At 41.7% G+C, this 14,074-nt stretch overlaps 1 protein-coding gene across 1 annotated transcript in view; it reads right to left on the minus strand.

The window, feature by feature from the left end:
* Positions 1–780: 780 nt before the first annotated feature.
* LOC138982088 (dynein axonemal assembly factor 9-like) overlaps positions 781–14,074 on the minus strand; it is a 138,405-nt gene continuing 125,111 nt past the window's right edge. The window contains exons 28-39 of the mRNA XM_070355311.1: positions 12,829–12,966; positions 12,001–12,077; positions 10,816–10,864; positions 10,259–10,340; positions 9,763–9,851; positions 9,315–9,401; positions 7,380–7,489; positions 6,692–6,766; positions 6,194–6,372; positions 4,447–4,512; positions 4,030–4,123; positions 781–3,138 (exon numbers count right to left, since the gene is read on the minus strand). Of these exons, the coding sequence (XP_070211412.1) occupies positions 3,035–3,138; positions 4,030–4,123; positions 4,447–4,512; positions 6,194–6,372; positions 6,692–6,766; positions 7,380–7,489; positions 9,315–9,401; positions 9,763–9,851; positions 10,259–10,340; positions 10,816–10,864; positions 12,001–12,077; positions 12,829–12,966 (1,150 nt within the window). The 3' untranslated portion in view covers positions 781–3,034. The remainder of the gene's footprint in view (positions 3,139–4,029; positions 4,124–4,446; positions 4,513–6,193; positions 6,373–6,691; positions 6,767–7,379; positions 7,490–9,314; positions 9,402–9,762; positions 9,852–10,258; positions 10,341–10,815; positions 10,865–12,000; positions 12,078–12,828; positions 12,967–14,074) is intronic.

Below are 14,074 nucleotides of genomic sequence, written 5' to 3' on the forward strand. Positions count from 1 at the left end.
TTCGTGCGTGTGTTTTTTCTAATAAATGCAACACCTCTTTCTCGTCTTTGTCATTTGTGTTTTCCAACGGTGTTGTTTGTTTTGGGGTTCCCTTTCTAAATTGGACGCGGGACATCATTAACTGCGCTACTGCGCACCACACGAAGGGGTCAGGAGATAGAGGCGTTACAATGGGTTGTGGCCATGTAAGCGGATACAGAAGAGGGCAGCGGGTAGGGAGGGGGAGGGGGACACACGACTCCTCCCAAGGGACCTCCCTCCTGTCCAGAGAGGGAGGAACCCTCTGATCCCTATCGTAACTCTATTAGGACGACAGCCAGCGCCCCTGCCCCAGCGGACAGCGACAAAAATAAGGGTAGGAGAAATGCTTTAGTTGTATCTCTGAGGGTACTGATGTTCTAAAAGGAGTCGTAAGGACCGAGTGTTGTGCGTGGAGGTGGTGGCGTTTCAAACCATACCGAGAGAGAGCGAGAGAGAGAGAGAGAGAGAGAGAGAGAGAGAGAGAGAGAGAGAGAGAGAGAGAGAGAGAGAGAGAGAGAGACAGACAGACAGACAGACAGACAGACAGACAGACAGACAGACAGAGATCCAAAACGGAAAGTTCGTACAGGAAGTGTCTCTGCCGATGCCCGCGAAAAACAGCCGTTTTTGTTGTTCAGATGGTTATCAACTTGCTTTCTCTAGGACTTTGACTAAAAATGCCCCTTCTTACACACGCAATTGTCCTAGTGAATGTAATACAACGGACAAAAGAAAATCTAAATTAACACAAACACACCCTTCACTCAAAAGTTTTTATTTGGTAAACATTCATAAATTCAAAATAACTTTTGACACCAAACGATGTAATACTGAATTAATAGCTTCAAATGGGGGTTATCTCAATCGAAATATCGCATAAACTTGCCTGAATGTAAATATCTGAAGAATTCATATGGCAGCCGATCAACTCGCAAACTGAAATAAGTCCAAAAATCACACATTTGGGCGGAATGGCGGAATACAAATAAAACAAGAGGCGTAGCCTTCACGGCTCACGTAAGAAATCGACAAACAGTAACACAAACTCAATCACTCCGTCACACATACACACACACAGTAAGCACAAGTGATACGGTGCAAGAGTGCGAGACACTAGATCTAGATCTGTCTGTCTGTAGCCTACTTACGGGGACACGACTGCCAGATGGCCAGATCGACACTGCGCTTTCGACAGCGCTTCCTCGCGCAGACACTGGAAACACGCTGTGCAGATTAACCTGCAGGAAATCTCCTTTGGTATCTTCTTTATCTATTTTTCTGGAGCGACGAAACCGAACAATGTGAAATCATGAGTCGTCTTCTCCGAATCGGCGAACTGCAGCTCGGTGATAACTGTATCTATACCACAATCCTTCACGCGATCTGACCTAACCTTGACCTCTGACCTGGTCTACATACCACACACGACACAAACCAGTCAGCTGTTTTTACCCCCCCAAAACCCCCCCACCACCCGTTTTCTTTGGATACACACTTTAACTACGTACGTGCCAATGAAATGTTGATCATTGCTTCAATACTTTGAAGCTGTTGCTTGAATAATAACCAAGTAAAATTAGTATTTCGGTGTTCAGTCAAATGTTAAAGTTTCTACCACAGACATACATACATACATACATACATACGCACGCACGCACAGACAGACAAAAGTTAGCATCGCATAGGCTACACTTACGTGAGCCAAAAAATGGGGACGGAAAATCTTCAGCAGGTAAACACTAGAACTTGAACTGGAATTCACATCTGTAAAAATCCGACCATTGAATTGGCCAAAATCATAGTTTTGGAATGTTGAAAAGCTTCAATCGGAGGGAGGGTGGTTGCGCCCTAATGCTGTTCAGAACGTTCACGAAATGCAACAAGGCAACCAAGCATCATCAGACACACATGAAAGATGGATAACCATTATCATCACAGTAATCCATTCAGAACCCAACGACTCAACAGCATGTCAATTTTCAATTTCATCGTTCAATCAAAGATCACATACTTCCAGCAAAAATGTTATTATTCCCTGTCTGACAAAAGTATTAGTTAGTTTAATACACATTGGTGCAATAAATAAAAATATTCATACACGCTCACACTCACTTTTACTATCCATAGATACATCATTTGTTCCAATATGATCACACTTTGAATCACACCACCACTCATGAATTTTACTGCGGTCACATTGGTGGCAAGTTGTTGCAGACATTTTACTTGAAACCAGCTTGCAGAAAAAAAAATCAACTGTTTAGAGGCAGAAGTAAATTCGTTTCGGGGGGACGTAAATTCTTTGACCATGTACTCTGGGTTATAATTCTAAATATCAAGCACTCCAAGTTTCTGTACAAAATTTGTATTTTTTGAAAAATTGAAAACAAAAGAACGAAACAAATGAGAACAAAAGACAGCAAAAGAGAACAACTGGCTAAACAAGTAACATCAACATTACTATAATATAAAATAAATGATTTCAAAGAAACTACTCATGTAGAAAATAACCCATAGCTAAAATGCACTGTTCATTGAGCACAATTCACACAGATTAGACTTGTTTCCAGAACACAAAAGTTTATAGGTACGGAAAGATAAAAAATAAAGAGAAACATTGTAACATGCAAATAGCAAAAGTGTCATTGATTTCAAAGTCTTAAAATAAAACAAACAAACAAACAAACAAGCAAGCATGAAAAGTATCATAAATGTTAAAATGCGCAACTGACTTGCTTAATCGATGTTTATAAAAAAAAATACTGCATGCATTCTCTCGTGTCCCGTAAACTTTGCTTTAAGCTCAGGTCAACATTAAGAAAAAATCAAAGTGGAATGATCCAGAACTATCCAGAAACGTTGACATTTTTGCAAAAACGTAGACATCACGTAAAACATAAGTACGCACGCTCCAGAATCATTCACACAAGCTCCATGAGCTGCCGTCATCAGTTAACGTGTCCAGCTTATCATTAGTGATGGCGACGGCATCACCTTAAGTCCAAAGACGGATTCAGGCAAAGAGATCTGGGTATTTCTCTTTGTCAATGGCAGCGTTGTATTTGTCAATCTCCTCGTTCTTTTTCTTGATGTAGTCGATGATGAAGTCCTTCATGCCTGGTGGCTTGTCAAGGAATAATCATAGCAAAACGACAGTTTCAGAAACACAACGCACAACGTCTGTTTATCATCAAAATGAGTTACAAATTAATAAGGGGGTTCTCCGACCTTTTATGTTTACAAAATGTGAAATACGTTTCCCCTACGTTATTTCTTTGCCTGTCAATGAATAACACCCAACCATCCTTCAGCAAACACACCAACACACAGCGTTGTATGTTCATCATCACATTTATATTTGATACGGGGTTCCCAAAGCTTTTGTTGTTCAGACTGAATTCTAAACGTTCCACCTGTTTTTTCAAATCAACTTAACTTAACCCAACAAAATATCCGATCACATACGTTTTTGTTCTCTTTAACTCGGACTGAATAACCTCTCTGTTAACTTCTTTCAGTTTCCAAAACTGTCCCACAACTTTCTCATACCCTCTATCAATTTTAGAAACTTTCTGAATCTTGTCAATTGCCAAAATTCCCCCAAATGGAAAATGACCCTTCAACATTCCCACACGGTCACAAACCTTAGACATCGCAAGGAACACCTGTGCAGGGTCAAAAGTTAGGTTTGTTAACACTCATTTCTTTTATAGAAATTAATTCACGAAAGAAATCATCCTAATCTGCACAGAAAGCTTTCCGGGTGATTACTTTTGGTATATGTCCAAGTGGAGGGATGACCTTATCCCATGTAAAAGCATGGCTTGATATGAGTCAGTGAGCCGAACCATTTAGACAGGGAGAACTGTGCCTTAAAAACAAGGTGTGTGTGTGTGTGTGTGTGTGTGTGTGTGGGGGGGGTCCTTAAAAGGAGGTTCCAATGCACATATTTAATAGCAACGAAAATGACAAGTAATGTAACCCAGTAATGTATAAATGAAAGGATACATGGATGCTGGTTGGCCTTTTCGCCTGCCATGCTGACAAACTGTGTGCCGTTGTAGAACCAGCCCGAGGGGAGAGGCTCCAGATGATACTCTTTCTGTTCACAATGCAATACAATACAATACAATACAATACAATACAATACAATACAATACAACGCAATACAATACAATACAACACAATACAATACAACGCAATACAATACAATGCACTGCAATAAAATACAATACAATGCTTGTCTGTTATCTGGGTACAAAAAGAGATTTTTCAGCATGTTTGGACACACACACACACACACACACACACACACACACACACACACACACACACACACACACACACACACACACACACACACACACACACACACACAAGTATGCATGCACGCACACATAGAGTTGTTATTTTATCAGTACTTACGTGAATTTTATCAAGTTCTGCTCGGGTAAGGTCCGCCCTTGTTACGTTTTTCTTTTTTTCTGGTTTCTGCAAACAAGAGAATGATTCGATTTTGAAAAACAACAGCAAAATAAAATAAAAACAAAAAACAGAAAGAAAAAAAGATTATTGTAAGCATTGCTGAGTTAAATGTTTGTACGTGTACTGTTCTCCCTCTCTCTCTGTTAATATCCCTAGACTCTAGGCTAAGCATGCAAGATTAGCTAATTCATTCAAATGCTGACCATCACTTGAAAGTCTTTTGACTTTGACTTTTAGACGGAGTATTGTACTTGTGGTCATCAGCCAATATACAAACCAGAGAAGAGGCGGTAAGGGTTGGGGGAAGTTATGGGAACTACATACACTTTTACATTTAATCACCTTGCACAGGTACACATTTACACTCACGGGATACATAATACTCGTTACTTTCCCTCTCACGAAAGGATGCCTGAAATAAAGGGACAGTCAGAACTGTCCTAGAGGGTGTTCTCTTCAGATCCCACCCTTCAAACTACGAAATAGCTCCAGACTCGTACTACCAATCTAGCCTTGGCATCTCGATCAACATCGGAACCCCACCTGCTTAGCACATGATCTGAGTCAGTCCTTGAAGATGTTATCTCAAAACAGACCCCACCTTCAAACTATGACATAGCTCCAGTGCTACAGTGGAACCCCCCTTTTCATATTCAAATGTATGACTTCATCCTTTTAAGAGCTTCCTTTCTAAGATGTTTGATTCATAGCATCTGTAAAATTACCTCCATTTTAAAATTCCTTCCCTTTTTGGCTTTTAAGACTTGATTATCTCAGATTTGTGAAGGTCGTAAAAGGGGGGTTCCACAGTACCAATCTAGCCTTTGCATCTCAAAATTGGAATCGTACCTGCTTAGCACATGCTCTGAGCCAGTCCCTGACGGCAATCTCTACAAACATACCCCCCCCCCCCCCCCTCAATACTTGACTAGCGTTACCTGAACCTAGCCTTTGCATCTCAACACTAGAATTCTGAGGAAGCGAACGAGAAGAAGAACAGTGTAGTCCTACCTGCTTTTCACAGGGTGAGCAAGTCCCTGAGGCTGACATAGCTCCAGACTAGTGCTATCCATCTAGCCAACGCATCTCAACATTGGAATCCTACCAGCTTAGCACATGCTCTGAGCCAGTCATGGAGGGTGTTCTCTACAAACAGACCCCACCCTTCAAACTACGACAGTCATAGCTCAAGACTAGTGCTACCAATCTAGCTAAGGTACCTCAAGACTAGTGCTACCAATCCAGCTAAGGTAGCTCAAGACTAGTGCTACCAATCTAGCTAAGGTACCTCAAGACTAGTGCTACCAATCTAGCTAAGGTAGCTCAAGACTAGTGCTACCAATCTAGCTAAGGTACCTCAAGACTAGTGCTACCAATCTAGCTAAGGTAGCTCAAGACTAGTGCTACCAATCTAGCTAAGGTAGCTCAAGACTAGTGCTACCAATCTAGCTAAGGTAGCTCAAGACTAGTGCTACCAATCTAGCTAAGGTAGCTCAAGACTAGTGCTACCAATCTAGCTAAGGTAGCTCAAGACTAGTGCTACCAATCTAGCTAAGGTAGTTCAAGACTAGTGCTACCAATCTAGCTAAGGTAGCTCAAGACCTGATTTTTTCAGGTTTGTTAAGGCCGTAAAAGGGGAGTTCTACTGTACCAATCTAGCCAATGCATCTCTACACTGGAATCCTACCTGCTTTGTACAGGCTCTGAGCCAGTCCTTGAGGGTGCTGTCCTGCAGCCTGCAACCGGTGAAGACCATGTAGTAGTGGTGCTGGCCGCGGATGACGGGCTGGGAGTGGGTCTCCACCGTGTGGAACACTAGGCTCTGGCTCAGGGTCGTGAACTGCAGGTCCACCGTGCTGTTAGAGTCTGGGAGAGAGAACGATGTTGCTTTGAGTGTGGTTGGTGTTTAGGCGGCTTTAACACGCTCAGTCAAAAACGCAGAAAGATATGATGGTGTTGATGTACGTACTACAGGTCCACTGCGCTGAGCACTCTAAAGCAAAATTCAAAACCTGTAAAAATGTATTGACGTATCTAAACAGACTTTCAAGGTAATTGTTTGGGTATGTGCACATGCACACATACAAAGACACTTTCAAACACACACACACACACACACACGCGGCACACACACGCGGCACGCACGAACGCACACATTGCAAAAAGGAGTATTGTTTATGCTCACCAGAAAAGCAGACCAAGCCGTAGATGTGGTAGATGTTCCCTTCAAATGGAAACTTGGACAGAGAACCAGGAAGAGCTGAAACATTAGATAGCAGAGTTATAGCATAAACATACCTTTTTCAACACTGAAAATGCCATACACAAAGAGAGGACAGAAAAAGAGAAAAAAAATAAACTTACAGGTAAACAAAATTATGCATGCATTGACGAAGGCGTCCAGGTACTGACACACATGAAAACAAGGTCAGCAAACGCATATGGGTTCAAAGAAACAGTCATTGAAAAACACAGTCAGACAGACAGACAGACAGACAAAGCCGCAGAAAGACACAGACAGAGGGAGAGACAGACAGACACACATGCAAACAAGGTCATCAACCGCATTTAGGCTCCAAGAAACAGTCACAGTGAAACACCGAGGGACAGACAGACAGACAAACAGAAAGACACAGTAGCAGACAGATACACAGACACACACAGACAGACAAACATATTAACAAGCTCAGCCAACACATAATTATGGACTCAAAGAAACAGTCATAGAGGGACAGACAGACAAACAGACAAAGCCACAGGAAGACAGATACACAGACAGAGACAGAGAGACAGACACTCAAAGCCATAGCCACAGACAGGTAGACAGACAGGTACACAAGACAGATAGAAATATAACGATCAGTCAAACATACCTTTCATCTTCTGCATCAGCTTTGTCTTCTCCAGCGGCCTGGAGAATCTGAGGATGACATCGTTCATGTCAAGTGTTCCTTTCAACGGTGGGGCTTTGCTTTGTTGCTTCCTATCCACAACACAAGAAATCATACAATCATAACTAAAGACATCGTTCACATACAATGTTCCTTTCAGCGGTGGGGTTTTGCTTTGTTGCAACACAGCGTACAATCATTTCTTAGAACGGAAGCATTCATTCGATCTAATGAAATTCTGTGTCTATTAGTCTGTTGAAACTATTTGGTCTTTTGAAGTGGTCTTCACATACTTGAGTCACCACAATAAACGGCAGTTCTCATGCAAAGCTAAAGCAATTCTGAGTCTGATGATCTATTCAAACCATTAGCTCCTGCTCAGTGGTAACTTCACAGAATGCTCTTGAATTTGAATTTTAAAAGGCTGCAAACCTTTGCATGCAGTGCTGACAATGTCGGAGTAGAAGTGTAAATCACTTGAGCCCTTGTGTGTAAATGTAACATGATACATCTGTTCTTCTTGGATCAAATTCCGCAGGACAGTGTTTACAGGACTGTCATTATGAGTGGCAAGTCAGAACAATTACAAAAGGGAACCAAGTGCTTTAGATGTTGACAACAATACGGGAAGGGTACCCAGAGCCATGCTTTAGATGTTGACAACAATAAAGGTAGGGTACCCAGAGCCATGCTTTAGATGTTGACAACAATAAGGGTAGGGTACCCAGAGCCATGCTTTAGATGTTGACAACACTAAGGGTAGGGTACCCAGAGCCATGCTTTAGATGTTGACAACAATAAGGGAAGGGTACCCAGAACCATGCTTTAGATGTTGACAACAATAAGGGAAGGGTACCCAGAGCCATGCTTTAGATGTTGACAACAATAAGGGTAGGGTACCCAGAGCCATGCTTTAGATGTTGACAACAATAAGGGTAGGGTACCCAGAGCCATGCTTTAGATGTTGACAACAATAAGGGTAGGGTACCCAGAGCCATGCTTTAGATGTTGACAACAATAAGGGAAGGGTACCCAGAGCCATGCTTTAGATGTTGACAACAATAAGGGTAGGGTACCCAGAGCCATGCTTTAGATGTTGACAACAATAAGGGTAGGGTACCCAGAGCCATGCTTTAGATGTTGACAACAATAAGGGTAGGGTACCCAGAGCCATGCTTTAGATGTTGACAACAATAAGGGTAGGGTACCCAGAGCCATGCTTTAGATGTTGACAACAATAAGGGAAGGGTACCCAGAGCCATGCTTTAGATGTTGACAACAATAAGGGAAGGGTACCCAGAGCCATGCTTTAGATGTTGACAACAATAAGGGAAGGGTACCCAGAGCCATGCTTTAGATGTTGACAACAATAAGGGAAGGGTACCCAGAGCCATGCTTTAGATGTTGACAACAATAAGGGAAGGGTACCCAGAGCCATGCTTTAGATGTTGACAACAATAAGGGAAGGGTACCCAGAGCCATGCTTTAGATGTTGACAACAATAAGGGAAGGGTACCCAGAGCCATGCTTTAGATGTTGACAACAATAAGGGAAGGGTACCCAGAGCCATGCTTTAGATGTTGACAACAATAAGGGAAGGGTACCCAGAGCCATGCTTTAGATGTTGACAACAATAAGGGAAGGGTACCCAGAGCCAGTCTCCTAGCAGCTGAGAGACTAAAGCCTGATATTAATCAGGCGAAGTCCTCTTTGCAAAGTCCACTTCAGGAAGCTCGCTGCACAAAACTTTGGCACTGAATTTTGGGTAGTGAAGTCTTCTTGAAGTTAACTTCGGGCTCAATTAAGGAAGGCCTTTAAAAGCATTGAAATGAACAAGCAACTTTCAGAAGTTTTAGAGTGAAGAGAGTGAAGAGCATTGCTTTGTCTGCTACACTGTGACAAGGTGTTTACACTGACCATGTCGGGTAGAGCAGAAGCCTGGCACGAACCATGGTGGGTTGTTCAAAGGCAGACTCCGACACCACCTGGTCCAGATCTGTACTCCTGTCATGTTATGAAAGGATAAGAATAACATTAATAACCAGTTTTACACCTGCACAAAAAGTAGAATATACACATCTAATAACTTCCCTATACACGATTTTTGTCAAAAAGATTAATCCAAACATTTTCTTTTGTTTCATAGACACATTTTTAAACTCTCAGTAACAGTTGTTGACCATTGGTACCTGGAATTCTGGGACACAATTTATTAATTATTCTAGAATTGTTCTCTCTTATCACAGAAAAAATATCAAAATGTATTGGCCCACGCAAAATGACATCCCCAATATCGGAACACTAAGGCTGGTTTCTAAGGTGTCCTGTCAAAAGCTAACATGCCAATCATCTACTGAATACTGACCTTTTGATCTCCCCGGACTCTGCTAACAGCAAGGCCACATCAGTGTTAACACAGCGGATCAGACACTGCAGCTGGTCCAGCAAGGAACTCTGCAACAGGGATTGGTTTTTGCAGGGTTAGGGTAAGCAAAATCATAGACACGCTGCATGCATGCAACGATCATGTACGTTTGTGGTCAGCTCTCAGTGTACTCCGATTGACTGGTATTTTGTGTGTGTGTGTGTGTGTGTGTGTGTGTGTGTGTGTGTGTGTGTGTGTGTGTCAGTTTGTGTGTGTGTGTGTGTGTGTGTGTGTGTGTGTGCATGTGAGTGCATGCATGCGAGCGTGCATGTGAGTGCATGCATACATACACCTGAGTACATGCATGCATGTGTTTGTGTGCCTGTATGCATAGCTGTGTGTCTGTGCATAAGTGTGTGTATGTGTGTGCTGGAGTCAGACACCGGACAATTCAAATGGACAGGCCGACAAACAAGCAAGCATGATGAGCACTGACCGGGGCCTTGGTCTGTGAGGTGAAGATGATGTTGTTGACCCAACCCTGAGCACACTGGTTGAGGAGCATGGGCAGCAGCATCCTGAAAAGGTTAGGCCTCCCAAAATAAAAAATGGTTTCTAATGTCAAGACTAAAAACATAAGGGTTGGTAGGTCCAGTTTTGTTTTGTTTTGTTTTTTTGTGGTCAAATAATGCAAGTTTTTTTTATATAAGAAACAAAGGGGCGTAAACGTTTCGGTCAGGAATTCAATCTTTGGAATTTTTACAATTTGTAGGTGTTTGAATCATATTCCACATCTTTAATAAGTAGCGCAAACCAGACTTTCCGTCTAGAGAGATTTGAACTCGTCAAGTGCTAACTTTGAATCTGAGAATTTGTCCAAAAGTTTCACAGTCAAAACACACTGTTTCAACTTGCCATTGACTCTCAGTACAGAATTCTGCTTTAAGCACACTGAAATCAAAATCACTCAAACATAAAACACAGACAATGAGGGGATGGGGGGAGGGGGGGAGAAAAAGAGCAAACATCATCAGAGATCAAAACAGGGTTTACCTGTGCTGCATGAAGGTGTTCAGGGGATCAATGCAGGTTGTCACAGCACCTGAGACAAAGACAATCCACAACAATTTATACTGCAAGCATATAATCTTGTAACAATTTTACATCCTATTTCAAATTGGATATTCCTTACAATTTTCTCAAGAACAAGAGAAATTACAATGTGGTTGTATGTACATGTATAGCCAAAATGATGCATGTAGTAACTCAGGGTCAACATTTCAGACAACCCCTTTGGTTTTGTTTGTGTGTTTATTATGCACCGTTTGACATTTACTTAAATACTTAAATAATGCATTTCAGTACCTACTTCAGAGAAATGACACCGTCATTTAAATGCCCTCCAAAAAGTGAAGAAGGATAAGTTTTATAAGAACAAATAGGTACACAAAAACTGAACTCAATAAACATAAAATAACATGAGAACAGCAACAACAAAAACAGAAAGAAAAGGGCACACAAAATAGCAAGCAGGGCAAACTGCATTGAGGGCAATCCCCAAAACAATGGAGAAAAATAATGGAGTACCACAAACACGCAGCTAAAGTAAAAACTAAAACTATGTGAGGAATAGTATATTTGAACACCCTTTTTACAAATCCTCTTAATAATAACTTGCTTCCTAAAACTGTATATCAATAACATGCGTGATATATTGTGTAAAAAATTCCATCTCACATGGCATAAATAAATCCCTGCGCCTTGAATCCGTGGTTGATAGTTATGAGATATGTGCGCGATATAAATTGTATAAAATAAAATTTGTTTGTTTGTTTGTTTGCTTAACGCCCAGCCGACCACGAAGAGCCATATCAGGGCGGTGCTGCATTGACATATAACGTGCGCCACACACAAGACAGAAGTCGCAGCACAGGCTTCATGTCTCACCCAGTCACATTATTCTGACACCGGACCAACCAGTCCTAGCACTAACCCCATAATGCCAGATGCCAGGCGGAGCAGCCACTAGATTGCCAATTTTAAAGTCTTAGGTATGACCCGGCCGAGGTTCGAACCCACGACCTCCCGATCACGGGGCGGACGCCATAAAATAAAATAAAATAAATATCTCAAACTGTATCCCCATATTAAGACTCCCTCTCTTTGAAGGCCTGATTTTCTCAAACTTTGAGTGGCGTTAAAAAGGGGCCAGTAATAGCACTGACAAAACACACTCACCTATTTTGAGCATGTTTCTGACTTTGGCCTCAGGGTGCCTGAGAACCGCACCAATGACATCGGGTGTGTTGATGAACCTGAAGCAAAACACAGCATGAAACCAGCACACAAAAAAATCATGGATACTTTGAACACATACAAACTCTCTGACAGGCAATCAGAACAAATGAAGCAAGACTAAACATAATTACAAATACAAATAAATAAATATATAAATAAATAAATAAAGAGAAGGAAAAATGTTAATTCTCATCTGACTGGCCTTCAGCATCAGCACTATAAAACTGTAATAACTTATTTGCTGTTGTAAATAGACTCACAAAGTATAAAAGAGTATAAAACCTTAACTTTTGGCCCTCCTAACTCCCTATACCTACCCTGAGCTGCAATTTATCAGTTAAAGTTGTTAGCAAGTCATGTTCTACATGTTTTATGACATTTTGTGTGCGTGTCAAGACTGAGCATAATTATTCATTGTCAATTTAACAATGATTCCTTCATGAGTGTTCTGGACTGCACTGTGAACTTGAAATTTTATTTGGCAAGAGTAAACTAGACTAGGGTCATGTTTGGAGTTCATCAATCCCTTGAAGTTTGTGAAGTTTCAAAAATCTAGCTTCAATTTTTGTTTAAAACTAACAATTTTCATTTTTTGGCCCCTTCGAAAATAGTATCTAGTCAACAGTATGTGAATGTTGGGAATCTCATATCAATAGAATTCTGCTCTTAAGAAATGTTTAAATAACTATTGTGTGAACAACTAAGGCAAGAAAAACAAACAAACTAAATGGTAACAGTTTTTGCTAAGATACAAACTGATTTTCTTACCCAGGGGAGTCGAGAATGATGCGAGTTTGACGTTTGTTTTTGTCTTGCTGGAGGTGGGCGGTGACTGCTGCCGACAGCATCTTGTGGATCTGTCCCACGTCCAGGGCAGCCTCTTCCATCTGACGCACAACCACCCACCTAAAAGAATTGTGGATACATATAACACTTGGCTCACACCATTTTCAAAATAATGTGCTCTTATCATTACTAAAAGGGAGAGTCAAGAGTAGCCTCTTCTATCTGACGCAACACCACCCACATACAACTAACTGAGGACTAAACATTTCACTTTCAATCATATTCATGCAGGTAGACAATTCACCACGAGACATTGAGATTAAACTGCCATCAGCATGGCTGCAGGACAAGAAAACACACACACACACACACACGCACACCTTTAATAAGAAGGAAGCATTGGTTTAGTGGAAATCCCCCCCCCCCCCTTTTTTTGTTTAAAAACGTACTTTCCGGGTGACAAGGCGCTTCGTTATACAAGACGCACCCCCTTCTTTTTAAAAAAAATTGTAATCCAGTTACCCATTGGACGCAGGGGGCCGATAGGGCGCACCAAAATGACCCAGTTTTTGCCATGAGAGGTGGTTCCCCTGTCATATCTGAGAGAGGAAACACTTCCTGCACCGGGGTCAGTGACCGGTCAGTGACCGACTTTAACTGAGTGAAAATATGTGTGCTCTGTGTGTGCGGCCAGATCAAAGGCATTGTGATAGCTGGGTGGCCTTGTTTATAGACACAACCTTCTTCCCAGGGGTCAATGACCCAGTTTTTGCCATGAGAGGTGGTTCCCCTGTCATATCTGAGAGAGGAAACACTTCCTGCACCGGGGTCAGTGACCGGTCAGTGACCGAGTTTAACAGAGTGGAAATCTGTGTGTGCGGCCAGATCAAAGGCAGGGCAGTACCTAGTAGCTGAAACATGCATTATCACAAGTTGTTCGACTGGTACTCAAGCAGTCTCTTTGATTTTTTTCGTATTTCATACACGGATTAGGCGCTTCGTTATACTAGACGCAGGGGTCGAACTCGAGGAAAAAAGTCGCGCCTTATGACCCGGAAAGTACGGTAATTTAAGACTCCCTCCCTTTAAATACTCTGTTTTCTCAGATATTCTGTCTATAACCATTTTAAGACGTCCCCTTTTTTTCCTCAGGTTTTTGGAGGTCTAAAAAGTTTTTATTTTTAATGTACACTTAACACTTGGCTCACACCATTTTCAAAATAATGTG

The sequence above is a fragment of the Littorina saxatilis genome, linkage group LG12 (genome assembly GCF_037325665.1).
Source record: "Littorina saxatilis isolate snail1 linkage group LG12, US_GU_Lsax_2.0, whole genome shotgun sequence".
Lineage (NCBI taxonomy): Eukaryota > Metazoa > Mollusca > Gastropoda > Littorinimorpha > Littorinidae > Littorina > Littorina saxatilis.